General features: G+C 39.0%; 5 protein-coding genes, 1 long non-coding RNA gene and 1 pseudogene across 10 annotated transcripts in view; 5 read left to right on the top strand and 2 right to left on the bottom strand.

Moving 5' to 3' along the window:
- Positions 1-23,669, top strand: part of LOC124316270 — a 29,631-nt gene extending 5,962 nt beyond the window's left edge. The window contains exons 1-3 of one of the 3 annotated variants that reach the window (XM_046782114.1): positions 21,248-21,499; positions 21,770-21,793; positions 21,869-23,669. In XM_046782114.1, the coding sequence (XP_046638070.1) occupies positions 21,932-23,401 (1,470 nt within the window). In that variant the 5' untranslated portion in view covers positions 21,248-21,499; positions 21,770-21,793; positions 21,869-21,931 and the 3' untranslated portion in view covers positions 23,402-23,669. Of the gene's footprint in view, positions 1-21,247; positions 21,500-21,769; positions 21,794-21,868 lie in introns of those variants that run through there. The other 2 variants (XM_046782113.1, XM_046782115.1) reach the window with 2 other exon arrangements.
- LOC124316217 overlaps positions 1-27,484 on the top strand; it is a 190,907-nt pseudogene that overhangs the window by 74,504 nt on the left and 88,919 nt on the right.
- On the bottom strand, positions 171-15,882 carry LOC124316430. The gene is made up of 4 exons (XM_046782369.1): positions 15,710-15,882; positions 15,227-15,608; positions 14,599-15,158; positions 171-269 (listed from the first exon to the last, which is right to left on the bottom strand). The coding sequence occupies exons 1-3, from the start codon at positions 15,827-15,829 to the stop codon at positions 14,680-14,682; spliced, it is 981 nt and encodes a 326-aa protein (XP_046638325.1). The 5' UTR covers positions 15,830-15,882; the 3' UTR covers positions 171-269; positions 14,599-14,679.
- Positions 5,424-8,984, bottom strand: LOC124316198. 2 transcript variants are annotated; one of them, XM_046781998.1, is made up of 14 exons: positions 8,691-8,984; positions 8,389-8,524; positions 8,174-8,284; positions 7,923-8,097; positions 7,645-7,784; positions 7,413-7,561; positions 7,272-7,323; positions 7,079-7,186; positions 6,810-6,884; positions 6,683-6,745; positions 6,543-6,617; positions 6,373-6,477; positions 6,159-6,308; positions 5,424-6,094 (listed from the first exon to the last, which is right to left on the bottom strand). In XM_046781998.1, the coding sequence occupies exons 1-14, from the start codon at positions 8,790-8,792 to the stop codon at positions 5,607-5,609; spliced, it is 1,929 nt and encodes a 642-aa protein (XP_046637954.1). In that variant the 5' UTR covers positions 8,793-8,984; the 3' UTR covers positions 5,424-5,606. The 2 variants fall into 2 exon arrangements, with proteins under 2 accessions (XP_046637954.1, XP_046637955.1); XM_046781999.1 differs by lacking the exons at positions 6,373-6,477; positions 6,543-6,617; positions 6,683-6,745 and having other exon boundaries at positions 5,425-6,094; positions 8,691-8,980.
- Positions 8,053-27,434, top strand: LOC124316641. 2 transcript variants are annotated; one of them, XR_006911902.1, is made up of 3 exons: positions 8,053-8,065; positions 26,957-27,067; positions 27,173-27,434. It is a non-coding gene; the product is annotated as an uncharacterized LOC124316641 (long non-coding RNA). The 2 variants fall into 2 exon arrangements; XR_006911901.1 differs by having other exon boundaries at positions 27,145-27,434.
- On the top strand, positions 9,846-11,896 carry LOC124316231. The gene is made up of 2 exons (XM_046782045.1): positions 9,846-9,947; positions 10,007-11,896. Exon 2 carries the CDS (start codon positions 10,226-10,228, stop codon positions 11,888-11,890), a length of 1,665 nt encoding a protein of 554 aa, XP_046638001.1. The 5' UTR covers positions 9,846-9,947; positions 10,007-10,225; the 3' UTR covers positions 11,891-11,896.
- On the top strand, positions 18,310-19,369 carry LOC124316577. Its single transcript, XM_046782596.1, has 3 exons — positions 18,310-18,757; positions 18,835-18,913; positions 19,018-19,369. The coding sequence occupies exons 1-3, from the start codon at positions 18,746-18,748 to the stop codon at positions 19,359-19,361; spliced, it is 435 nt and encodes a 144-aa protein (XP_046638552.1). The 5' UTR covers positions 18,310-18,745; the 3' UTR covers positions 19,362-19,369.

Genomic DNA, 27,484 nt, shown 5'->3' with positions numbered 1-27,484 from the left:
AAATTTTTAAAAAAATTCCAATCCGTAAACGAATTAGGGGTAAATGAATTTTCTCTCAATTCTATTCCACCTGCATTTTGTAAATCTGGCAATCAAAATTGGTTTTTTGTTTGTAACGTCTACATGTTTGCAGATAGAATTCTCAAACTTGGTGAGTGTAGCCTATTTAGTAAGTTATGTTGCATACACTGACAAATTTTGGCAAAGAAATGCCTGCTCCTTAATGAATTGAAACATGAATGAATTATCTTCCCTTCCCCCTTTCAGAGCTATAGACTCCTGGTCGCTTCACGGCTGTGTTGGCTTCCCCATTCCCCATACGCCACTCCCGTGAAAGAGAAAAGATAAATTACCGGTCGCGGTGCCGTGAATTTCCCAGATGTCAAATTCATGGCGTTTCCCTCGTTCACCACCGCCAACTCGAACGGAATCGGACGAGTTTCTGTTGTTTCACCGGTCGATTCCGCTGGAAGCGAATATAACTATGTTGGCTTCCCAAGACATCTCGTTTAGTTCGTTTGCAATCCGACGCTGTCACAATAGTCGAAAGCCTGTGTCAATTTTCAAAAATTAAAGAAAAACAAATATTTGTTGAATTTATTTTAAATTTTATTTATAAATTATAATTAACAATACCTCGCATTGCAGGGCGTTTTCATAACTGCTGCACCAGAATGCCGGTCCCCAAGTGCACGGATCACCACCCACCGCGATCTGGGGGGGGCTCCCACTGTGTCGGTAACATATCAAGAAATGAATCAAATCCGAGATCAAATCAAATAGACTGAGATTGCGCACCGAGACGAGAATTGACATCAAATATTTTTAAACATTAATACATTGAATAAATCATTACCAACAAATGCGACAGCCACGACGAAGCAGAGGAGGATCAATAGCGAACGCATTTCAGATTCGACTTACTGGATATCTAGAGATTTATGTAGGGCCTATAGGCCTACCTAACAAAGAAACTTTCCACGGGTAATAACTTATTTTTGATTACCGAAAGTTTCTCTTGAAAATCGGGTCAATATAATACAGAACATGGGGGGGGGGGGAAATAAAAGCGTGTTGTGGGTAGAATGCATGTGTGATGCGCTGATGGCATTTGTTTGACATAAATAAAAGAGACCAGTTCACCCCCAAAAAAACTAGATAACTACAAACGAAAACATAGAAACATTAATAAAAACATGTACCAATTTGGAAGATAAAAGCAGGTCACCGGGAACCCCCGGTATGACAGGTGAAAGCCTACTAAGGACCAGGAAGACAAATAAAGGTCAGGCAATATGGAGTCTTTGAACTCGATGGTGTGTCTGTTGCCGGTCTCGTTTACTATATACACAGTGAAACGGGATGATAGGCTAATCAAAATGCCTGCAAATGTCATTATTAACATTTTCGTGTTCGTTCAAATAAAAATCTAAAACGGACAAAATAAAAATAGCTTCGATCAATAAAATCAACTGCGAATTTTTTCCGCTTTTACCAACCAGCCCTGCATAGCAAAAAATAAATAAAACACCAGCAATCAGTGTTTTTTTTTGTTAGTGGAATAAAAAAATATTATATAGATTGAAACGAACATTTTTGTATTTTTATAAATCTCTCAATTGTTTAACAAAAAATAATCTGATTCACTTATTTCTTGATATGGTCATTTATAGCCTCCACCGTGCCCTCCCGCAAAGCTTGAATGATAAAATAGATAGTTAAGTGGTAGTTACATTCACGAAGCGAATATAACTATACGTTAGCTTCGTAAGACATCTTATTCCGTTTGCCATCCGACGCGGTTACAATAGTCGAGAGCGCCACAACAACGCTGACAATTTTCCAAAATACAAAAAAATTAATTGTTGAACTTATTTTTAATTTAAATTGATAATAAATAATACATCGCATTCCTGGGCGTTTTCATGGCTTTCGCACCAGTATGACTTTGCCATGCACAGATGAAAACCACCCGTCGCGAACGGGGGGGCTCCCGCTATGTTGAAAAATATCAAGAAATGAATCAAATCAAATAGACTGAGAATGCGCACCGAGACGAGAATTGGCATCGAATATTTTTAAACATCAATACATTGAATTTAACATTACCAACAAATGCGACGGCCACGAAGAAGCAGAGGACGATCAATAGCGAACGCATTTTAGAGTTGACTTGCTGGCTTGCTGTGCTGATTGAGAGTGAGATGTGATGTGAGTGCTGAGGATGTGTAGTCGCCCAAGAGGTTTATATACCTGACGGAAGAAAACCTTCCAAGGGTTAGAATAACTTAATTAGCGAGAGTTTCTCTTGAAAATCGGGTCGATGCAAAAAAAAAAAAAAGTTGCAGAACATGGAAAAAAACCCGTGTTGAGATTGACGCAAATGCTGTTGGCAATTCTTAATTTTACATTGAGAAAAGGGACCAGTTCAGATACCACGTAAACAACCAAAAAAACGGAAACAAATGAACATAGTACCAATTTAGCCTAAAAGGTAAGAAAATGTCACCGGGAAATCCCGGTGATGTGACGTTACAGGTGAAAATATAATAAGGACTGGAGAGCCGTGGAGAGCCTGAAGGTATAACTATAGTCCTTTTTATATGGAAAACATAGTCTCAAGTATAATAGTCGCCAACAAATAATGCTCACTTTATTTGTACAGTTAAAGCTATCATTCTCAAAAGGCCCCGCATTAAAATGAAAACACATATAGCAGAAATGTCAACAACTAGACGATTCTTTATCTGTATGTATATAAAAACACCGTACACACAAAATAACAAATGAACTGATTTATTGTTTCCCAACGCTGTACAAGTCTATTAGTCTACTACACCGTATCTCCTTTTGGGTCTTATTCGGTTTTATCTTGTGATGATGGACTTGAATGTAACGGGATATGTCTGATTCATCATTAGGGACTATAGTTCGATGTCAGAGTTGGTTACGCGTGCTAGTGAGCGCCAATTTCGATAAGGGAACTTTGAAACTTTGAAGGCGCAAACGGGAGAAGTGACAATCACGTTGTACGTGATTGTGCTCAGTGTAATTTGATGGGACGAACTATGAGATACTAAAATAATTCCGATCAATTCGAGGGTAAGAAAGCCGTTTTAATCGATCGTTTTTGAGCAGTTTGAATTTAGGGGGAAGGGGTCGATTTTTTACTTGTATCGATATATCTTACTAAGCATGACTAATTAGAATGTTAGTGTCGTCTGCTTTAGTCTTGCGGCTTATTGCGTTTACAAGTTTCAAAATACTAAAATAGAGACGGTCGAAAAGTTTGAGATAGGCTACAAGAAAACGGTCCACCACTTCTTTGGAAACGTTCGTGGTTGCACGAAAAGTAAGCACAATAAATAAAATTATAAAAATGTGGTCTCGTGTCTCGTCGTGTGAACTCTGTGGTGTCGAGGCTCTCCATGCATTCCAATCCAGCATAATGTTTGCCAGGATATTAAAACTAAGAATACAAATGACATGGTATAGGAGCATCTTATTATACCTTGCTTATACCTTATCTTTTACCATGCAAATCGAATGTTTATGGAAGCTTACATTGAAGAGCTAAATCAAATTTGTGAAATCATAAAATATTAGTTAGTATCACGTAAGCCCAACGTCAGTCCATGGCAGCTTGTTAATGTAACATTTACTTTTGTTCAGATTGGAGGCCTCAGCCAGCCATCACATTCACAAGATGCAAAGTTTTGCTTGTGCTGGTTAACCTGTCATCAGCAACAATTCCAGCAGCGTAATGAGTAATGAGCTTGGGTAATGATTTTCGTTTCTTTTATTAACCTGTGACCTAACTTGATGCCTTAATGATGCATGACTTGCACAAAGGCAGTGTGTGTTACATGGCAACCTTCAGTTCTCTCCTTAATTGAAAACTAAAGTTTACACTCTGTTTCATTGTCAACTTTTCCTTTTTACTTTTTGTTTCTGTGATCATTTTTCGTAACATATTTTCTAATTTAGATCAACAGCATCCCGTTTCACTGGAAAAACTACTGATGTCGGCCGAGTCTCTCTTCTTCCCCGTTTCTTTAAATCCCCTATGTCCTCGTGTACACCCATGTGAGTGTGGGTGTATTCACGGGGACCCCCTTTTTCCTATCCAGCCTGGTGGATTCAACTTTTCAGCGGATGGAGCAACTGTGGATGCCTGGCCGTTTTTCCCAGGCTCAAAGTAGGAAAAACATTTATCTGTTTTCTTCCTTTAAAACTATTCGATGGCGTTGATTATCAATCGTGACTAGATTATTCCAGAGTCGTTTTTGTTGACTCAGTCAGGGTTAATTAAATAACTCGTAAGATCAGGCCCACTTTTGTATCTCACAACTTTTGCAACAACACAATTCATAACCTCACAACACAACTGTGGGTAAACAATCAAATTCCAAAATATTTTCACTTTATGACCAAGAGAGACCTGCTGTAACACCTGCACCTCGTCGTAATATCTCGCTTAACGTGTGTCGGTGTGTTACTCCTGAAAACCAGTTCATATTTTTTATTTTTTTTTTTTATATTCTTATTTCTTTCGTGTGTAACTTGAATGAATTGCGCATTAGATTTGGTAATGTTTTCTAAATCTTCTCTCATCTTTCTTAAAAATCTATTTTAAGATTAGATAACTGTCCAGTTCAGGTCCGGCTGAAATGTCATTTTGTTCCCCATACAACTGCATCTGAGCAGACGACAGTCTTTGAGTTGTGAATCATATGCCACTCGGAACATAACAAAATATACACACCGTGACAGTTAAATAGGAGAATATGCGATAGTATCTAGGAGGTTTGCGTTGTCAACATCCGGAAATCACGTGAATGGGAAACCTTGTGATGTTCAAGACCAGCAGCAATGCAATATGAAGATTTTCATTTGATCGTAGTTAATTACACGATAAGGAGTGTCTAGACGGGGCTTAAAAAACCAAGGAAACCTCGTGGAATTTGATTATATTGCTTGTAGAACTGTTAGGACGTTTTATTTTTTGTTTGTTTTACAAGAATGGCCTTTCAGATTTCAGTCGTTGTTTTGGATAACTTCCCGCTTGACACGCAGTCCGATACGGGACAGACGCATCGTTTTCGTGTTTGTTCTAGCGAAATTTTTAAAATAAAAAATTAAATCACTTTGTAGTATAGCTGGCAATTGAAATTAGTTTTCACGTCCCCTGCCCTTGATTTTAAAGATAGGACACGTGATTTTTTATGGACGAGTGCACAACTGAAATGAGAATTCTTGAGTAAAAAAAATAATTAGGAAATTCCAATCCGTAAACGAATTAGAAGCAAATGCATTTTCTCCCATTTCTTGTCCACTCCTTGGTCCACTCGAATTTTTAAAATCTGTCAATCAAAATTTGGTTATCTGTTAGTAGGTCTAGAGTTTTGCAAATAAAAACTTGAAGCTTGGTTTTTGTATTCAATAAGTGTAATTGCGTCCACAGTTAAATTTTTGTAGAAAAATCCCTAAATGAATTGGAATTGAATGAATTATTTTCTCTTCCCCCTTGAAATTCCCTCCCCCAAATGTTGCATTTTGGTTCGGGTCGCCGAATATGTTGAGGTTGAAACTCAAAGTCACGGTCGTCAAAGGTACGCCACAATTTCCTCCTCCAACATGAAACCCGTGAAATGGGTCAAGTGGCCACGGTCGTCATACTTGTCGTCATACAAAGACGAAAATCGAAGAGTTTCAATCGTCACCCAGACTCGATCGCCTTTTTTCAAGTTGAGCGTCGACTGAAGGGTCAACGGACTATATTGGCGAACGGGGCCTTTATGCTCTTGAACATTACTCATCCCGATTCGATTCCCGTTCAAAAAAAGATAAGAAGAAAACCAAGCATAAGAAGATGAAGAAAAAAGATGCGCAACTCCCGTGAATGAGAAAAAATAAATTCCCGGCCGCGGTGCCGTGAATATTCCCGATGACAAATTCATGGCATTTCCCTCGTTCACCCGCGCCAACTCGAACGGAATCGGAGTTAATTGGGTTTCAAATGAAGAATTTCTCTGGACGTGGAAATGGACGGGCGCCGATTTGACGTCGGCGTATCCGATCCATTTCTGTTTGTCTGTAAACAAAACCAATTAGGAATTAGAAAAAAAAATAACAAGCACAAACAGCACACGTCGTACCATTTTGATTTGCATTAAAGTTGCAGTAAATCATTTCCATCTTCTTTGATCCTTTGACGGAAAAGAATCCGCTCAGTTTATGTCCAATTTGCTGCAGATCCGCACACGAAGTTGGCATTTTACCAATGTCGACTATTTCACTCGTTTGGACTTTCAAAAAGGAATTTTTTCTTTTCTCTCTTAGGAATAAAAATGTTTAATTATTTAATTTTACCATTTGATCTGGTCGCCAAATCCGCAACGGCGGACTTTGTGCTGTTCAATTCCGTTCTCGTTGAGGCCAAAATTGTTTTTGTGGTTTCCAAATCATTTGAAGTTGCTGAATAATTGCATTCAATTTAAAGTTAATCAAATTCAAATAATAAAACAAAATTTATTTTTTACCTCTCAGATCCTTTTTCAAATTTTCTTCAGCAATTCTTAGTTCTTTACCTAATCGATCCGAATTCGCTACACAATTTAAGAAATACGAATTAAATTAAAAACAATTATTTTTTTAAAATTTGTTTTGACATAAATTTTACTTTTGAGTTCAGTTGATAATTTCCCGGTTGTGATTTTCGTTTCCGCCAATCCTTTTTCAGTCGCTAAATTTATTGAAAAAGTTTTTGCATTCGAATTTTTATATCTAATTTCAAAGCAAAAAAATACCATTTAATTTTGCGGATAAATCATCGACGGTTATGGTGAAATATGCTCTCGTTTTCACCAACTCCTGCTTAGTCTCTGTGTTTAATAAAACACAATTACATAAAATGTTTGATTGAATTAAGAAATTGTATAGCTTTCAAAATACAAAAAGGTTATTTGTACGAAAACGTTGCATGAGGATTTGCTAGAAAAGCGAATTGTTTTAGTTGCAATTTAATTTTTTGGACATTTTCAGTAACGGAAAAATACTATAAAATTATTCCAAATACCTTCTAATTTTTTATTCAAATTGGTTCGTGTGTCAATCAAATCATTTCTCAGTTCAATATTCTTTTTCTCCAAATTGTTCACGGTTGTTTTTAAGAGCTCAAGAGTGGCTGCAATTCAGTGACAAGATATTAAATAATTTTTTTTTTAAATCAACATTTAAAATTTCCTCTTATTATCTATTGATACCTATACCTTTTAATTCAAGCGCCAATTTCCTGCTGAACTGATTCTTCCCGTACAATTCCTTAATTGCGATTTTAAATGAATCATTAAGGGGGAAAATGAATTGAATCAATTTGAAAACGGTTGAATTTTCATTTTGGTTCAATGTACCTGAATGCCTTCAATGTCGTCCTTGTCTAATTTGAAATCAGAACTATAACCGTGGAACGGATACATTACAGCCGTGGGTACGTCTGTGTGTTCCAGTCCCAAAGAGTGGCCAAACTCGTGAGTAGCCACCTGGAATAAATTTGTCCCTGCTGTGCGGATGCAAAGAAATAGAGCAACATTTGAAACTGAAGGAAAAACGTATTGATGGATGTCAAATCAATACACGTTTTACCTTTAACAGAGTCGAGCGCCCAGGTTTCGCCTTCATCAAAATGAGCATCACCTCCGTTTATAGGATAGGCAGCGTGAGCGTAAACAAAACCCGGGCCACCATTGAAGGATGGGCAATTTCCATGTTCTCCAGATGCAAAACTGAATCAAACAACCAAACAGTATAAATTATGAAATTGTGATAATTAACATCTCCGTTATATTAACGTTCACTATTTGTAGTAAAAAAATGCCATGTAATGGGAAATTATTTCATTAAATCAATATCAATATACATACAGGATGTCGATGTCGACGTCAGCCGATGGATTTTTAACATGGACGAAGGCCAAATCGGTCACGTCCGCCCACACCTGAAAGGCTCTGGCGATTTCACGATCTACGTCAGATTGGCTCATATCCGTCGTGTATTTCTTAATTTTGTATGTTAATTTTTTCTTAGGCCAATGGCTCCCTATTTGAATGAAAGTTCAAAATTCAAAATTTTTTATTTAAGACCTTAGCCTATTTGTAATATTGCTTATCCCTGCCTTGAATGGCGAAACGTTTCCGGCGAGTGCTGGAATGACCGGGGCGAATTCGATCCGGAATACCACAACGCGGTTTATTCATCACTTCCAATGTCTCCTTGTCAAGTTCACCTGCGAACCATTTTTTGAAAACATTTTCTCTTTATACATAATCGACTTATTAAAATAAGGCCTGAAGGCAAATGTAAATGTAGACACTGGTGCAATGACCTTACCCGTTTTCTTCAATCCAGCAAAAGATTGAAAATCTTTAATTGCATCAAAAAGTTGCATGAAATATTCAGCTGAAACACTTTGCGAATAGGAGTCCTGAGGCCCACGTTCCAAATATCCGAATCTTTCCAGGTATCGCTAAACGACGACATGAAAAAGAACAAGTAAATAAACAAAAACAATAATTGTTAAGAGAGATCTGCGCTGGCTTTATTGCGCTTATTTTTCGCTAGTGAATTAAAATGATTGGCACATGAATGAAATTAACGAAACCGGGAATTATATAATTAAAACGCAATTTTACCGCTGCTTCGTCGGCACTGTCGATTGGAGCAGCGGCGACATAATTTACCGTCGACAAGAAACACAGCACGAAACTTAATGTCAACCACATTAGATGCCACATATTTTATATCAAACAACTAAACGACTATTGAGTTGAAGAAAATGAATCCAAGTTCCAATGCGGATCTTTTCGGTCGGAAGCTAAATTCACGTCTGCTCACGAATCGGCCACTGCTGTTGGTTGCTGGTTTTTAGCGATAGCTGTGCAATGTGTGTGTTGAGGCTGTGGATTATTGGTTTCTTTTTTCCAATGATGTGTCCCCAGTATCAAATTTAAAATGCCCTTGGGATCTGAAGGTTCAGACTGAAGTGGCAGAACTAAATATTTATTTGCTTTATAGACGATGAGACCTTTGTTGATCTTTGAAAATTTCACCCAAAGATAAACAATTTTTGTTTGTTTTATAATGAGAATTTTGCTTACTTTAAAACTGTTTTCATTAAACCGCGCGAAAAGAAATTTTAGAAAAGTTCAATTTAATATTATTCACATAGATGTCGTGCGGTCGCGGGAATTCGGGAAAATATTCACGACTGTTATTATGTATTTGATTCCCGCAACACTAGATGTCCCGTTGCTCGGTCATTTGGCGCCAACTTGAGTCAGTGGACAAAGATTTGCAATCGTGATTGAGAGTATTACCTATTCATCATCAGTTACTGGAGTCACTTTTATTTTTTAAAAGAAAAGGTAAATGAAACTTTTGAGTATTTTTCTTTTCTTTGATGTATATGCTAATCCGCTTTCATTGTGCGTAGATTATACTAGTATGTTACATTTTCTCTGAAAGGCTGAGTTATAGTTATTGATCAGCTTTTTTTTCTTTTGCCTAGTTATTATACTGAAGTAGGCTACGTTACATCAGTTGAGTTCTTGCAGGATATTTAAAAAAAATTAGTTTCAATTGGGCGATGTAAGTTGAATTAGTTAAAATATGGCCGTATAATTAATCATGACCAAGTGGGATTAAGTAAATTCGATATTATATAAAACCGTATAAAACGCAGGTAAATGTCAACAAAAAATTGAAGAACAAAATTGGTGTTTCAAGATAAGAATAATATGTACCTTATCTGTCTGGGGGCCGTACGATATGTATACCGATCTTCTTTTTCAATGTACGTTTGTTAGGTTTCAATATACATAGTGGGCATTATTATCACCCGTTTTGGCCGTATTAGTAGTATATCAAATTGTAGGCTACATAATCGACAGGTATATATTCTATAGTGTTGATAAAAATCATTTTGACAATTTTCAAATTTTTTTCACAGATGTCACCCTTCATTCCATATATTGCGATATCCGTTGACCATCTCAGACTTGAGTTGCCGGAACACTTCTGTCCTGATGACATCGACATTTTGGTAAACGCCACGCCGGAAGAACGCGCTGTCGTGGTCAACACAGGCTGCGTAGCTTTGCGGGCCCTTAAGGACAAGAAGGACCAACTCTCTGAAGGCTAGGCCTTCAAACAGGGCAAACAGGATGGTATGGCAGCCGAGAAGATCAAGTGGCAACAGGAGAAGACAAAAATCGCGAGCAATCACGAAGCTAACGTCAAAGACCTCAAGGAAAAGTTCTTTATTCTACAAGCCGAGATGGATCGCCAAAAAGCGGCCAATGTAACTGCTGAGACTCGTCGTGTGAAGGCCGAAGCGGATGCCACCACATTACGCGCAATGGAGCAGGAGACGATCAACCGCATCCGCGCCGAGGTGGAGTCCGAAATGTCAAACAAACTCAAGACCCTCACCGACGAGCTCAATGCCAAGAAAGCGGAGGCTGGCAAGGCTGCAACCGATCTATGGAAAGCTCAGCAGACTTTCTTAAGGGAAATGGAGAACAAGTCATCGACATTTCACGATGAAGAAAAAAAGTTGCGCGACCAATTAAATAAAGAATTAAAGAAGAAGAACGCTGATTATGATGCTCGATTGAATGACATCAAACTGGCGAAGGAAAATGAAATCGAGCGACAAAAGGAAATGATTGAATCCATTTCTTCTCAACTCGTTTCCGCAAACGCTAAGCTGACCGAAGAACTCAGAAATGCACAGGCTGCGAATGAAATGGCTTTACTAGAACTTTTCAATGCCAAACAGAAAGCTGCCGAAGACGTCAATCAAGTGAAGGAAGATAAATTCAAGAAAATTCGCGAAGCCGAGGAAAAAATGCGAGCTGAATTCAACTCAAAAATTGACGAGCTACAAAATCAGTTGAGGGTTTTGACCCACCGTCAGGCTAATTCCTCTATCAAGGGCAAGGACAACGAAGATGCTTTCGCCCAACTGCTTGATCATTCGTTTGGCAGTGACCAACATTACAGTAAACTACCGAAAACCGCTGAATCCGGTGACCACGTTATCAAATGGAAGGGACTCCAACTAATGTTCGAGAACAAAAAGTATACCAATGCTGTGCCCAAAACTCAAGTGGACAAGGCCCTCAGGGATTTCATGTTGGACAAGAACAAGGACTGCGACGTGCTCATCTTTGTCAGCGAGGATACCAACATAATCAACCGCGATTGTCCGTTTGATATAACTCGCTCCGATGACGGGAGACCGGCCATCTGGATCAGCAAATTCGGCCACAACGAGGATAAGGTCGTTTATCTGCAGTTGGTGGGGCAGGTTGCCGAAGAGTTGGTACGCTTGCAAAGGCGCGAAAAGAAATTTGAAAATGGCCAAGAGATTGTCGACTACAAGAAGAGAGTGGAGGACCTCATCCAATCCTTCAACGAGACCAAAGTTGATTTAGACAACCTGCTTAAGCTGCAGAATGGGTGCCAGCGCAGGCAAAATAAAATATGGAAGGATCTGAAGGAGGAAACGGTATCGGTCATCGCACGCTTCAAACTTCGCCAAGCAAACGCGAATGGGAATGAGGAAGAAGATGATGGAGAAAACGGTGCTGATGCCGATTCAGAGCCCAAAATAAAGAAACCAAGGAAAACACCAATGAAAAATATGACCCCGCAGCAATCAAAGAACACGATGGACAACTATTTCAACAAGAGCCCCCGGCAGGTAGCGTCTGGACATCAGCCTCAACAGGAGGCATCGAACGGATTCAGCGCCGAAGTCGGTGACAACAAAGCCAAGCTTAAACTATTTTCAGACGAGCCAGTAATAATAGACGTGTGTGACGTGTGATAATAATTTTTTAAAATGCATAATTAACTAACCGCATAATTATTAACCAGTAAAATTATCGATTATAATTGTTGTCTGAATTTATAACGGCGAGAAAAGAACATCTTCCGAGATATGGAGTTATGGACCTTTGCCCAACTATTTGTCTGTTGGAAAATATACAAAAAACACAAAATAACAAGTGTTGTTTGTTTCCCATCATATGTATGAGTCTTTATAATATCTCCTTTAGGTCTTATCTTGTCGTGACCGTTTGAATATAACGGCTATCATTATTAGAGACTGCATGTAGATGTCAGAGTTGGTTATACGTGGTTATTTATGCTATTTTTTGTATTTTTAAAATCTCTCAATAATTGTTGAACAAAGAATAATCCGATTCACTTATTTCTTGTTATGGCCATTTAGCCTCCACCCTCCCGCAAAAAATGAAGAATTAAATATAATTAGTTGGTTTTCAAGTTCCAGTTCAGTTCCCCCCTAAAATACTAGATATTACAAACCAAATAAACATAGAAACAAATGAACATATTTATCAATTTAGAAGGTAGGAGAAGGTCACTGGGAATTCCCGGTGTGACGGTATAGGTGAGAGTAAAAGGACTGGAGAGTTTGAAGATAACAAAACCCAAAACAAAACCTGAATTAGGCAACGAACATTGGAGAGCACTTCAACGAGTATATATCGAATATACGGAGGAAAGCATTGCGGGATTAATTTTAGAGCGCTATATTAATACTTTTAATAGTGACGCATCCATCCGACAGTTACTGTTTCGGTTTCGGTCTAACGGGTGTAATGGTCCCGGTTTAACAGTAACTATCTGCGGGTTTTGCTGTGCAAATTTTTATTTTTATCTTGAGAGTGGTTCAGGGCTCAGTCAGTGACTCAGTGTAACTTGATGAGACGAACTATTAGATACTAAAATAATTCCGATCAAATTCAGAGGATAAGAAAATCGCTTTAATCGATCGTTTTTGAGCAGTTTGAATTTAGGGGGAAGGGGTCGATTTTTAACTTGTATCGATATCTTACCATGATCTTACTAAGCATGACTAATTAGAATATTTGTGTCGTCTGCTTCGGTCTTGCGTTTACAAGTTTCAAAAAAGAGACGGTTGAGAAGTTTGAGAAAAGACGAAAGAAACGATCCACCACTTCTATGGAAACGTACGTGGTTGCACGAAAAGTAAGCAAAACAAATAAAATTATAAAAATGTGGTCTCGTCGTGTGAACTCTGTGCCGTGGTGTCGAGGCTCTGATACATTCCACTCCATGCTGTTTGGCAGGATAAAACTAAGAATACAAACGGCATAGAGAATCTTATACCATGCTTATACCTTATCTTTTACCATGCAAATGGAATGATTATGGGGGCTTACATAGAAGAGCTAAATCAAATTTGTGAAATCATGAAATGTTAGTTAGTATCATGTTAGCTCAACGTCAGTTCATGGCAGCTTGTTAATGTAACATTTACTTTTGTTCAGATTTGAGGTCTGAGCCAGCCATCGCATTCGCAAGATGCAAGGTTTTGCTTGTGCTGGTTAACCTGTCATCAGCAACAATTCCAGTAGCGTAATGGGTTTACAATGAATTTGGGTAATGATTTTCGTTTCTTTCATTAACCTGTGACCTAACTTGATGTCTTGATGATGCAGGACTTGCACAAAATTATTACATGGAAACCTTCAGTTCTCTCCTTAATTGAAAAGTTTACCCACTTTACTTTCTCATTTCAACTTTTCTTACTTGTTGTTTCTGTAAACATTTTTCGTAACATATTTTTTTATTTAGATAAACAGCATCCCGTTTCACCGGAAAAACTACTGATGTCGGCCGAGTCTCTCTTCTTCCCCATTTCTTGAAATCCTCTATGTCCTCGTGTACACCCATGTGAGTGTGGGTGTATTCACGGGGACTTCCTTTTTCCTATCCCAACTGGTGGATTCAACTTTTCAGCGGATGGATGGATCACTTGTGGATGGCTGGCCGAATTTCCCATGCTTATAGGTAGGAAAAACATTTATCTCTTTTCTTCCTTTAAAAATATTTGATGGCGTTGATTATCAATCGTGACTAGATTATTCCAGAGCCGTTTTTGTTGACTCAGTCAGGGTTCATTAAATAACTCCAGATTAGATCAGGCCCACTTTCTTATCTCACAACTTTTGCAACAACACAACCTCACAACATAACTGTGGGTAAACAATCAAATTCCAAAATGTTTTAATAGTAAACACGATGACCAAGAGGGACCCGCTGTAACAACTCGTCGTATCTCTTGCTTAACGTAGACGTATTCGTATTGATTTCAAATGAATTTTAGAATTAAAAATAAAATCAATTTTTATATCTGGCAATCACAAAGAGATTTTCACGATCGCTGCCCTTATTATTAGAGACAGACACGAGAATTTTTCTGGACGAGTGCGCAACTATGATGCGAATTCATCAGTAAAAAATAATTTGAAAATTCCGTTTCCTAATTGAATTAGAAGTGAATGAATTTTCTCTCATTTCTAGTCCGACGCACCTTTTGTAAATCTGGCAATCAAAATCGGTTTTTTGTATGACAACTTGGTTTGTGTATTCAATATGCGTTTGTGTATTTGCATCCATTGACAAATTTCGGAACAGGAATTCCTACCATTTAATGAAATAGAGTCGAACAAATTTTTCTTCAAAATGTCCTTCTATTTAAACTCCTTTCCCCAAAATTTCGTGTCGACATGAAACAAAAATGTATGGGTCGAAAATGTTTCGTGTCGCCGATTATGTTGAACCTCAAAGGGACGCCACAATTTCCTCTTCCAACATGAAACCCGTGAAATGAGTGTGGTGGTAACTGGTGTAATCGGACAAAAACGAGGGTGTCCCACCAGAATTCATCTGCACCCAAACTCGATCGCCTGTTTTCAAGTTCAGCGTCGACTGGAAGCTCAACGGACTTAACGGATCTGCGGAGCCTACAGTATCTCGAACTAAAATCCCCCCGATTAGATTCCCGTTCAAATAAAGATCAGCAGTAAGTTCAGCATAAGATGAAGCATAAAGACGCGCCACTCCCGCGAAAGAGAAAAAATAAATTCCCTGTGCTGGTGCCGTGAATATCCCCGATGTCAAATCCATGGCATTTCCCTCGTTCACCAACGCCAAGTCGAACGGAATTGGAATGTTTTCTGTGCCAAAATTAGAATTCCTTTGAACGTAGAAATAGACGGGCGCCGATTTGACGTCAACATATCCGATCCATTTCTGGAAACCTTTTATCAATTATAGAATTAAAAAATAGATGATTACAACTGAATAACGTGAAATGTGAAACATTTACCCGCATCGTCAGTTAGTAAAGTGAAATTGCAGTAAACGGATTCCATTTTCGCCGATCCCATGACGGAAAAAATTCCGCTCCAAATGTGGCCAATCTCTCTTAGATCCGCGCACGAAGACGGTATTCCCGGGATTGCAACAGCTGATGGATAATTGCTAATTGGAATCGAGTCGGTTGCTTCTGCTGTGCATTCATTTTTCTCTCGTAAAAGGGAAGTTAAAAGCGAATCTTGTTGTTCAACTTTGGCCTCCAGTACAGTCACTTTGGCCTGCAGTTCAATCGCTGTCGATTCCAAGCTCTTTAGTTGTTCAACTTTATTCTCCAAACTTTTCAGTTGTTCATCTTTGGCCTCAAAACTTTTCACGACTTGTTTCATTTGAATCTATTGGCAAATGGAATAACATTAAAATAAGACATCAACAATTACAAATTGAATCGAACTGTTATCACAGAAGCGTCACGTGAAAATTGATAAATAATTACCTTCAGTTGTAGGAATTCTTCCTCCAAAGAAAAGGCAGCGCCAGTCGAACTCGGCGTCCAACAGATGAAAATCAACAGCAAAACAACTTGGGTGAGTGAGGCGACAGAAAAATGCGCCATTCTTTTGTTATTCGAAATTATAGATGAGACTGTGTTTTCCAACTGGACGTGAGTTTCAATTTATACAGTTGAACCAGTTGTTGTTTTAACTTGTTGGTATAATCCCTGTCGAAAGAAGATAAGTTTTCGATTAGAATTTTCAAATGTCAGTTTAATGTCATGGTATTATTTGTTTTCTACGTGGCTATGGACAATCTATACCATTTGTCAAAGCGGGGATTATCCTGCGGAAAGGTCAAACAGGGAAAGAGAAAAAAAAATTATATCAATTATTGATTCAAATTTTCTTTATCATCCCCGTTTTTGTGTTTTGTATTCGTACAAAAAAACAAAAGAACTGTCGATTGACGACTGCACATGCTCCGATCGTGAGTCGCATTAGCAATCGTGTTATTAACTAAAAAATGAAGCAAAACAAAACTCTTCCTACCATTTGGATTGGCATTAAAGTTGCAGCAGTAAATCATTTCCTCCTCTTTTTCGATCCCTTGACATCAAAGAATCCGTCAGCTTATTACTTAGTTTATAGTTCGCTGTCGATCCTTGTCATTTGATATTTCCGCCATGATTCGCCATCTTGCGTGTAAAAAAAAAGTTCTGCACACCTAAAAGAGGGTTGGTATATTTTTGGTTTGCGCGATTTATCCCGTTTTCATTTTTGTTTGATAAAACTCTCAAAAACTAAATTTTATTTTTAATCCTTAAGCCTCTGCACGCAGTTAAGCATATTTGTCTTCAACCACTCAGCTCTATCCGGGTATTCCGTGTTTTATGAAAGTCCCTTTCCAGATTCGTTTCACACATCCGTCTAACCAAATAGTCGCAACTTACAAGATGGGGTACCAGCAAGAAAAACAGAAAATAAAAAAAAGCGACGAAGTTTGAGTTGCTACGAAGAAAACGATCTCTTTTTTGGATACGTATGTGGCTATTACCTATTATATTAGTATTAACTATAATAATAACCGGTATTAACTATTATAACAGCTTTCTAATGGACTGATTATGTGAGCTTAAATAGAAGAGCTAAATTTGTTCCAAATTTGTGAAATCACTAAATATTATAGTTCCTGTCCTGGGCCTGGCTACCATTGTTCATGTAAGCAGGCCCCTGTCGATGCTTGGCAGTTTGTTTGCATTATGTAATCTTTACTTTTGGGTAGATTTGAAGAGGAGAATACAATAAAATTTGGGTTTACACTCTGTCTCATTTCAACTTTTCCTTTATGTTACCTTGTTTAATTGTAAAAAATGTTCGTAACCCAATTTTTTTATTTTCTTTTTAGACAAACAGCCTCCCGTTTCATTGGAGAAACTACCGATGATGCCGAGTATCTTCCCCGTTCCTTTGTGTACACCCATGTGTGTGTGTGTGTATTCACGTGAACCCCCTTTTTCCTATCCAGCCTGGTGGATTCAACTTTACAGCGGATGGAGCACTTGTGGATGCCTGTCCGTTTTTCCCAGGCTCAAAGGTAGGAAAAACATTTATCTTGTTCCTTTTTGACTTTTTTTTGTCGTTGATTATCAATCGTGACATGGTACGGACCATGATTATTCCAGTGTGAGCTATCGGTGGACTGGCACTGTTTTCTCTGGCCGTTTTTGTTGACTCAGTTCATTTTGAAATAATTCATTTGATCAGGCCCACTTTTGTAACGCGCAACTTTGTTTGTGGATAAACAATCAAATCGAAAATATTTGAACTTTATGACCGAACCTGCCGCCATACGGCAGCACGCAGCACCTCGTATCACCTCGTCTCGACTCGTCTCGACTCACAGGAGGACTCGCTAATACTGTATGCACTCGCATGTACTGTATCTTCGTTGAAAAGGCCTGCACCGATGAACAAGTTGCCCAGTTGCAAATGCAAGTGGCCGCCTACGTGGCCACCATTGACGATAAAGAGGCGATGGGACTGGGTGGATTTCCTGGTGACAAGGTATTACCACTAAAATCACCGATAATAGGCTTGACTGAAATTCTATTTCTCGGTGGAATTTTGAACTTAGAAAATAAACGAGACCAGCCCTTAACTTTCATTTGAAGACAAATGGACGGGACAATTACAAATTGGTATAAATATTTAAATTAAAAGACCGTCTCTCTGGAAAAATGTTAGGCTACGAACTAAATAAAATTCGATTCGGTTTGATGAGTTTGGTTTATTGAGCCTTTAATTCAGTAAAAATGTCCGTGCGTTATTGAGTTGATTATTTATTAACTAATAGATTTCGTTAGAACCTCCGCCGTAACTGCCGTAACCTTGGTTGCATCCTCCGTATAACTATTGTATCCACCATAACTGTCCAGCCACCGTAACTGTCGAAGCCACTGTAATTATTTTGGGATTTTGATGCGGGATTATTTTTATTCGCAATTTCCTTCCTATTGTATCAGCTATAATTTTACCTATCTAGCTAGCTACTACGACATCGCTTGGGAGGGGGGTGTTCTTTTATCGTGTTGTAATTTTGCTTAAATATTTACCTCAATTATTTCACACTAAAGGCCGGATTTATATCCAGTAAAAACCATCAGTCCAAACTAAATAAATCCCGAAATACCAAAAGTGAACCGTAATCGGATGTCTCGAATTAAATTGCGCAAACTAATCAAAAGTCACGTTCGAGATATTTGATGTGGGGATGGGTTGAGTCGCAATCGCCGTGTACTTGGCTAGTTTTAGTTGACGTTGCTATTATTTGAAACCATTGGCACCTGCTGAAAACGAGATATTTTTAGACGTGACGTTCAATTGCCAATAGCCCAACATGCAGCGACGTCAGTAATGTAATTCACGGTGACCAATATGCAACTATAAAAGCAGCCGTACTTGCGAATTCATTTCACAGATATCACTTCTGATCTTCAAAACAGTTTAATACAGCACTCGCTGAAATCTTCTTCATCATGAACTTTAAGGTAAATATCGATTCATTTTTAAATCATGGCCAACGGAAATGCAATCATTTCATTTTTTTCAAATGTCCACCTTGCAGGTATTGAACATCTTGTTTTTGATCGCCTTGGTTTTTGTCTTCACGACGACAACAGCCAATCCAGCAGCAGAGAAACATGGTAAAATCGTATTCACGTTTTATTATTTGCTTCACATAATTTCTTAACTGTTTTGGGTTACATACTGTATTAGCGTGATCTTTATTTATTCGTATTGTGTATAGTTACCGAAACGGCCCACAAATCTGAACACGCTTCGGAGGGTCACGCAAAGGCTGGAATGCTCTATGCCGTCCATCCCGTCGAAAACGTGGAGGACCCAAAGAAACACGAGCCCAGTCGTCAAAGCGAAAGCTGCCCAGCAGCACGAGACAGGTGCCCGACTACCCCGACTACCCCGACTTCCCCGACAACCCCGACTTCCCCGACAACCCCGACAACCCCGACAACCCCGACAATCCCGATTTCCCAGTTTTCCCAGTTTTCCCAGTATTCCAAGTATTCCAAGTATTCCAAGTATTTCAAGTATTTCCAGATTACTGACTACCGACTACGACGACTACACTGACTACATTGACTACATTGATTACCCCGACTACCCCAACTACCCCTACTACCCCAACTACCCCTACTACCCTAACTACCCCTACTACCCCTACTACCCAAACTACCCCTACTACCTCAACTACCCCGACCCCAACTACCGACTATCAGAGCCCATCAGAGCAAGCCAATATGTCCGGAGATTAGGCTAGGTGGCCCATTAATTAAACTTTTAATTGAAATCGATAAGTCCATCACCGCTTAGGTTCTTGTTAGAGTTTTCTCACCGAATAATTGTCGCCTATCTGTTGACCGTCACACTGGACAAATGTTTATTCAATTTTAATAGATTTATTAAAAGTCGAATCGTTTGGTTTATCGAGTTTGGTTTATTGAGCCTTGAATTAAGCAAAAATGTCCGTGCGTTATGGAGTTGACTTAACTAATATAGATTTCTTCAGAACTGTCATCGTAATCGCCGTATCCCAGGTTGTATCCTCATCCGTAACAACTGCATCCACTGTAAGTGTAGTAGCCACAATAACTGTTTGTAACCGCCGTATTGGTTTCCTGACCGAATTCAAAAAAACAAAAAACCAAATGAAAATTTGATTATTTTAAATGAAAGGGACTTTTTTAAAAAATAGAATTGAAATCTTTACCGCAGTATTGGCGCTTTTGAGGAGGTGCGGCTTCAGCGACGGTGACCAAAAGGGCCAACAAGATGCATAAACTCATCACCTGCTGCAATCAGACAGAAATAATTGAATCAACTCATTTTTAGGCTACATTTGTTGGCGCGATTTGGCTTACCAGAATATTAATTGGGCGCTGTTGCTGCTATTGGCAATTGTCGAGTGTGGCCGGATGGGCACGTCCAAGTGAAGACTCCAAGGCAATGAAGGAGGGGCCGACAGTATGGTCAAACTGTACGCATTAGGCCTACGGGGAGAAGGGCACCTTAATTAATATACTGTATTATTTTTAGGGCACCTATTGGCGACTGTGTCGACTGATGTCCACTCGGCCTCAATCGAAGGCTTTTATATACTTTGCTGACCAACAACTCAACAAGGCAGCGGCCGCGGCCCCGTAGTGGTGGAAAGCTGAAGGAAATTTTAATTGACATAACAATTCACAAGGTTTGGATGAGGGGGGCCTCTGTGGAGAGGTTGTATTGCGTCACAACGAAAAGGTAAACAAGCCTCTGATTATTCATATTATTTTAGTACAGGAAATAATGTTTATTATAAGTATAGGAAATATCGTTTAAGTGTATTATGTGCATGACCAGCAGTGATAGAGTCAATGTGGAGCCATCGCGTGCTGTCCTCTCCCGGGGGAGGTCGAATTGCGACACATTGTTATAGAATTAAGAATTGTGTTGTTGTTGTTGCTCGGCATCGGATAATATATAAAGTTCTTCGTCCAATGAAAGGCCGCAAATCTGATTTTGCCGTGCGTCAATATAACAAAACGGAACTAGGGGAATCAAGTATAGGCTATAAGGACTGTAGAGCCTGAAGACAACGAGCCATTTTTATGTATGGAAAGTGTCGCTTGTATAATGTGAAGTATAGTCGCCAACAAATAGGGCTCATTTGTAATTTTAAAGTTAAAGCTATTTTTCTCTAAACGTTCGGCATGAAAATGAAAACACATAGCGGGAAAATGACAATTATAGACAATTCTTTATCTGTTTGTAAAAACAGCTCACACAAAATAACAAGTGAAAACTGTTTGTTTCCCAACGTTGTGCAAGTCTATTTTCTCCGTTTTGGGTCTTATCTTGAGATGGACTATGAATATGACGGATACAAGGCTGTCTGATTCATCATTAGGGGCTAGTTCAATGTCAGAGTATGTTATGTGCCAGTAGGCAACGTCAATGTTGATAAGGGAACTTTGAAAGCGCAAATGGGAGCAGTCAGCAAGAGATAACGTGATTGTCAGTCGTGAAAATTCACTTGCGACACATAGATGTCGTGCGTTTGCGTTCATTCGTGAAAATGTTCCCGTGGCTGTTGCATTAGTGCTCGCGCAACACTGGATGTGCCCCTTTCTTTGTGATAAATTTTGGCGCCAACTTGTGATAGTGAACAAAGAATTGCAGTCGTGATTAGACGGAAGAATTTCGAGTTCCCTCTACTTCAAAAACGCAAAGTAAGGCTTATTTAGTTGATTTTAATTATTACCTGACATACACAGCATAGTGATAATTTGTCCACAATTGTTGACTTGAAACTAATTGAACCCCTAGCCAATGTATATACTAGAATTCAAGCGAAATATGCTATCCTTCTGACCTTGTTTCACACTCTATGCCAGCAGTTTTTTTTCGATACCTATACGATATCTATTTTTCTTTATACTTGAGAATCAGTTGTCTTTGAGTTCTAGCATAGTGATTATCTAAACATACTTTTACTGGAGCTATTACAGGTGAATCACTATATGGTAAATAAAATAATTTCCTTCCTGAAATGTCAATAACTTGAATTTGAATTGACTTCACCATTTGTTTCTTTATAGTTTCGGACATCCTGCGACCTTGTCATCTACTGAGAAATCACCTGAATATAGCGTTCGTCAAATATGTCGGTTTCAAAAATTGAACTGGAGTTGCCGTTTGGTTTCCAACCCGACCCAATTCTAGAAACGGCCACTCCGGAGCAACGCGCTATCGTTCTGACGACAGGCTGCGTGGCCCTCAAGGCCTTGTTGAATAAGACGGACTCACTCTCTTACGAGGAAGCGTACGACAAGGCTACTGCCGAACAAGCTGAAAAATGGTTGGCCGAAAAGTCTGGACTAGAGGAGAAGGCTTTGCGAGAGAAACAGGATCTTGAGGATAAGAACGCCGCCGAAGTGAGGCAGCTGAACGATAAACTGATCGCTGAACAGAACAAAATCAAGCGCAAGGAGGAAGAAATAACCGGAGTCAGAACATCGCTCGAATCAGCTGAAAAAAGGGCAGAAACTTTGCTCAAATTGCAGGATAAAACTATTGCAGAAGAATGCAGCCGCACCCGCGCACAAATGGAATCTGGAAATTCGCGCGAGATTGAGAGACTCACCGAGGAACTACAAGAGAAAAAAACAAAAATCGAAGAGACTGAAAAGGCTCTCAGAGAAGCTCTGAAGAAAGCAGGTGATATAGCTTTAGAGGCAGAGAAGGATAAAAACGCCGCAGTTGATAAGGTGCGTGAAGAATCGACAGCGAAAATTCTGGCTCTGACGAGTCGCCAGTCCAACTCCTCGTTGAAGGGGCAGGACAACGAGAAAATGTTCGGTGAACTTCTTCACAAGGTTTTCGGTATCAGCGTAGACTATGTTAAACAGGAGCATCGCATCGAATCTGGTGACCACATCATCGAATGGGAAGGACTCAAGCTCATGTTCGAGAACAAGTACTACGAGAAGCAAGTGACGTCTGATGAAGTGGAGAAAGCAATCAAGGATTTCAAGAAGCATCCCGAGTGTGACGTGCTCATCTTTGTGAGCGAGAAAAGCAGCATTGCCAAACACCAGCGACCAGGTCACTTGGATATCGACATCGTCGATGGGCGGGCCGCTATTTGGATCGGCGAATTCAATCGCAACGAAGACAAGGTCGTCTACCTGCAGATGATTGCGCAAGTTATCAGACAGCTTGCTAATTTTCAGAAGCGAGCGAAGGAAATCGGAGATGGCGATGGTGTTGTTGAGGATTACAAGAGCAAAATACTTACTATCCGCCGTTATTTTGAAAGTACCAACGAAGACTTAAAAAGTCTTGTCAAGGCACAGGGCGCTTATCAACGTGCACAGAAGTTGGCATGGGACGCGCTGAAAGAACAAATAAATACGTTCAAAGGTAATTTCGATCGCCGCCTACAAAGTGCGATGAAAGATGAGAACGACGAAATAGATTATTCATCCACTGTAGATGATAGTCAAATAAATACTGCTGAAAAGAAAAAACGAAAGGCAGCTGCGCCAAAGGCAACACCCAAAGGAAAGAGAACTTGTGATGGACAAATCGACAAATCGCCAAACAATACAACATTTCAAAATGATCCTTGACAACATTCTACACATGAAATTGGAATGGAGCAGGTCTTGAGCGTATTCGGTGCCGAAGACCATTTAACAATAATCAAGAACCTTTTCAAAATTTAATAGTCCTTCAAATTCTTATCAAAGACGCTGGCGTGTGCTGCTTAAACCAAAACTGCAATTATTTTGCAAAATTACTATTCTACCCTGAATGTATCAACTTCCCCAATTTTTCTTATTTCCCAATATTATTCGAAATATTATTTTAGGACATTTTACAAATACATTCATTGAGTGCAAAGTACTGTATATGTTAAATTATTTTTCTACATAATCCGAACTTGCGTTACTTTATACAAAACAGTGCCTCGATAAGTCGATATATAAGGAGATAGATATAAGAGTATAGTTATATTATCTAGTTGGCTGGAGAAGAATGGCGATGAATTTCTTCCCAAGTCAAATGAACGGGAACACTATTATAACTGAACTGTAACTGGTTTTATTTTTTTAAATAATGTGGATAATTCCTTCCTCATCTTCATTGGCAAAAGGATTAACACAAATCGGCATACAAAAAGGATATACAGAGGAAGCGCTGAGGGATTCATTTCAGAGCGCTATAATATTAATTGTGAATTAGTGAGTGAGTCCTTCCGACAGTTACGGAAAAGAAGGGGTGCTGTGAAAGGACATTATATTGCTGGGAGTAAGATCCGTCAATTATTCTTCTATTAAGGCAAACGAAATTTGGAAATGCACTTCCGGAAGTTAACTTAAAATTTTAAGTATACAGTCACGTAGGTGGGCGGAAGAGAAACAGACGATGGGGATGAGCAGAGCGAGATGTACACGCAAACTTAGTTTCGCTATTCCGAAAATACCTGCTGGAGGGTCTTATTGTGGTGGTTTTGATTTTATTAAAATAATCCCGATCCGTTTAACAGCGGATGTCGAGCGCGGATGAGATAACCACATTAATCGTTTTTAGCGGTTTGAATTTAAGCGGGTCGATTGTTTAAAAATTTCTATCGATATCTTACTAAGAATAATTGAGAATAGATTGTGTCGTGACTGTCGTCTGCTCTCGGTTTTGCGTTCAAAGTTTCCAAAAAAAGAGACGAAGTTTGAGATACAAAGAAAAGTTAGAAAACGAAACATCACTCTTTTAGAAACGTACTGTACGTGTCTGCACGAAAAATAGTGCAATAAATAAAATTAAGGTCGTCGTGTGAAATCTGTAGTGCCATAGCTAATTCCATGCTCTCCAGTCTCCACTTTCTGTTTGGCAGTTAAACCGGTTAAACAAAACTAATAAAACAAATGCACTGATTTTGCTTAAAGGATGGATAATGGACAGCTGATGGAGCTAAAATAGAAGAGATAAACCTGTTTCAAATTTATGAAATCCTGAAATATTGGTCCCTAACTATCATTTTTGTCACGTAAGCTCCCTGACGATGCATGGTAATTTGCTTTCACTATGTAACCTTTTTCTTTTTGTAGATTTGAGGCCAAAGCCACGCCACCCCATCATAATCACAAGATATGCCAGTTTTCTTGGTAATAAGTAATAACCTGTCATCAGTAACAGTCTTAGTAAGATTGATTGGGTAAGGATTTTCGTAACTATTGTTAACAAAGTGACCTGCTTGATATTTTATTGATGCATGACTTGCTTAAATGCAGTGTGTATTACATAGAAACCTTAAATTCTCCTATTAATTTAAAATTAGGGTTCACCATCTGTCTCATTTTCAACTTTTCCTTTATACTTGTTGTTTCTGTTTAAACATTTTTCGTAACCGTCACGGGGACACCCTTTTTCCTCAGTTTTTCCTCAGTTCTGGTGTAATTCAACTCTTCAGCCGATTGAGCAACTGTGGATGCCTGGCTAATTTCCCAGGCTTAAAGGTAGGAACAAATTCAATTCCTTTTGACTATTTGGTGGCGGCGTTGATTATCAATCGTGATTGATATTACCGGATATTACTGCCAAGTACGATTATTCCTGAGCTAGGCCTTTGACTGGAACTGTTTTCTCTTGCCGTTTTTGTTGACTCAGTCAGGATTTTGTTAAACAACTCGTTTATAGAACGACTGCAGATCAGGCTTGTTTTGTTTTGTACCTCACAGCTATGTCTGTGGGTAAACATCAAATTCAAAAATATTTTTTAATTTTAAACTTTATGACCAAGAGGGACCTAGACACAACAACGGCAACTCCACGTATCTCTCGCTTAACGTATACTCCTGACAAACCAGTTCATATTTTTTTCATCTCCTGTTATTATTTTGAATTAATTGCGCAGTAGGCCTACTAGTAGATTTTTTTTTCCTGCCTGAGATACTCTTACTACTACTGCTGACTATGGCAATAATTCAAAATTTTAACATTGTCCGGCTCAGGTCTGGCTGAAATGTCATTTTGTTCTCCATATTCAACTGGAATTGAGCAACAGACAGTCTTTGAGTTGTCAGTCAAAAATGCTAACGGAACATAGACACACGGTGACAGTTAATCAAGATAATGCGGTATCTAAGAGGTATGCCTGGATCCGGACAACATCCGGAATTCACGCGAATAAAAAGCCTTGTGACGCTCGAGACCAGCACGCATTATCAGGATTTTCGTGTCGTCGTGGTTAATTAGACAATTATTTATATCTGTTTGTAAATACAGCACACATATCAAAATAAAAATAACAAGGGCTGTTTGTTTCCCAACGCTGATGTGCAAGTCTAATATCTCCTTAGTCTTATTTTATCTTGTGATCACAACGTGATCCTGGCCGTCCAGTGTTTACATGGGCGAATTATTGGGTGCGTTAGTCTGCTATTACCTTGGAGAAATTAACAGACAGCGACATCTATATTTGCATGATTTTAATAAACATCATAGGGTGGATTGGATCAGAATCAGAATGGAATAAAAATTCGGCAAATTAATGGCGCGGTGCTGCACTTCTCCTTGCAATCAGAGTCGAATTTTTCACCAACTCTGCTTTAACTTTAATCGGTTCATTTTCCATTGTTTTCCGGAAGTAATACACACACTACACGAATTATGGCGTCCCAACCCCAAAAGGATCATTAAAAAGAATTAGAAACGAAATTTTACGAAATCTTTTCAGGTTAAAAGGAAAGAAGAAACGTGTCGAGTCTTTTGGTTTCATGATGCTGTCGTATCGGTTCACATATGACGTCACGCTTTGAGGGGGAAGGGTAACAAAAATGCGACGAAATAGAACGCCATTTTGGCCATCGCCACTACCCTCTACCGGGAAAATTCTTTTTCCAACGGGCAAAAAAATTTTACAAGGAAACAAGCTTAAGACACGTCATTTCTTCTTTAAAAAATTGGGGGGGGGGGGGTAAAGCATTTTGTGAAGTATTATATTATAGGAGTGGGGGTTAGCTTTTTGTAACAGGCTGTGTCCAAGCCCCAAGGGGGAAGGGGGTAAAAAAGCGCCAAAATCGTGTGAGTGACGTCGTATGCGAACGCCCAAAGCTACAGAAATATTTCTTCGATTTCTCTACCTTCTTTTTGGTTCCCTGAAGTTTTTTTTTTCAGTCAAATAGTCAATCAGTTTGCTGTTGACCATCGGCTGGTAGAGTCTATAGCTGGTAGTTGTTTTCACCAAACTATAATTCTGTTTCTCAATTATTTTGTTATTCAAAATCTCAGTTTTGGTGAGTCGACTGAACATTTCATATTATTAATTTCAATTAGATATAACAATTTACGTTGTTTTTTTCTTTTTCGCCAGTTCTTTCGAGATGGTTGGTTTCCCGCAGATGATTGTGCCTTACGAGTGGATCCTGGAAAATGTCGAGGAAGAACCGATGACGATTGCGTCGAAAATGATTCTTTTTCGAGGTGAAAAAGTCTTCCGTGTGGGTTTGAAGAATTACGCGGTAGACCCCGTTTTGTTTTTGGTGGCAATTAATCTGAACAAAATGGGAATGGAGGTGAAAGACGTAAAATATGGAATTCAAGGTAGTGACATTGGTCCAGCAACGATGTTGCAAATGACAAAAGAGGATACAGGAGTTGGCGAAGGAAATTTGCTTGTATTTACTTATCTACTTGACAAGAAGATTGTTGGA

Source organism: Daphnia pulicaria, chromosome 12 (genome assembly GCF_021234035.1).
Source record: "Daphnia pulicaria isolate SC F1-1A chromosome 12, SC_F0-13Bv2, whole genome shotgun sequence".
Classification (NCBI taxonomy): Eukaryota; Metazoa; Arthropoda; class Branchiopoda; order Diplostraca; family Daphniidae; genus Daphnia; species Daphnia pulicaria.
The sequence above is the reverse complement of the archived record's forward strand: the minus strand, read 5'-3'. Positions and strand labels throughout refer to the sequence as shown.

What these genes read in the sequence shown, in the direction of transcription:
- LOC124316430 (XM_046782369.1), bottom strand. Translation starts at nt 15,829, where the DNA reads ATGGCGCATTTTTCTGTCGCCTCACTCACCCAAGTTGTTTTGCTGTTG. An exon ending in AAGAATTCCTACAACTGAAG is followed by an intron (nt 15,609 to 15,709) that starts GTAATTATTTAT and finishes ATTTGCCAATAG; the next exon opens with ATTCAAATGAAACAAGTCGT. An exon ending in TTTACTAACTGACGATGCGG is followed by an intron (nt 15,159 to 15,226) that starts GTAAATGTTTCA and finishes AATTGATAAAAG; the next exon opens with GTTTCCAGAAATGGATCGGA.
- LOC124316231 (XM_046782045.1), top strand. Translation starts at nt 10,226, where the DNA reads ATGGCAGCCGAGAAGATCAAGTGGCAACAGGAGAAGACAAAAATCGCG.
- LOC124316198 (XM_046781998.1), bottom strand. Translation starts at nt 8,792, where the DNA reads ATGTGGCATCTAATGTGGTTGACATTAAGTTTCGTGCTGTGTTTCTTG. An exon ending in ACAGTGCCGACGAAGCAGCG is followed by an intron (nt 8,525 to 8,690) that starts GTAAAATTGCGT and finishes GTCGTCGTTTAG; the next exon opens with CGATACCTGGAAAGATTCGG. An exon ending in TTTGGCGACCAGATCAAATG is followed by an intron (nt 6,309 to 6,372) that starts GTAAAATTAAAT and finishes CCTTTTTGAAAG; the next exon opens with TCCAAACGAGTGAAATAGTC.
- LOC124316577 (XM_046782596.1), top strand. An exon ending in TCCAGCAGCAGAGAAACATG is followed by an intron (nt 18,914 to 19,017) that starts GTAAAATCGTAT and finishes TATTGTGTATAG; the next exon opens with TTACCGAAACGGCCCACAAA.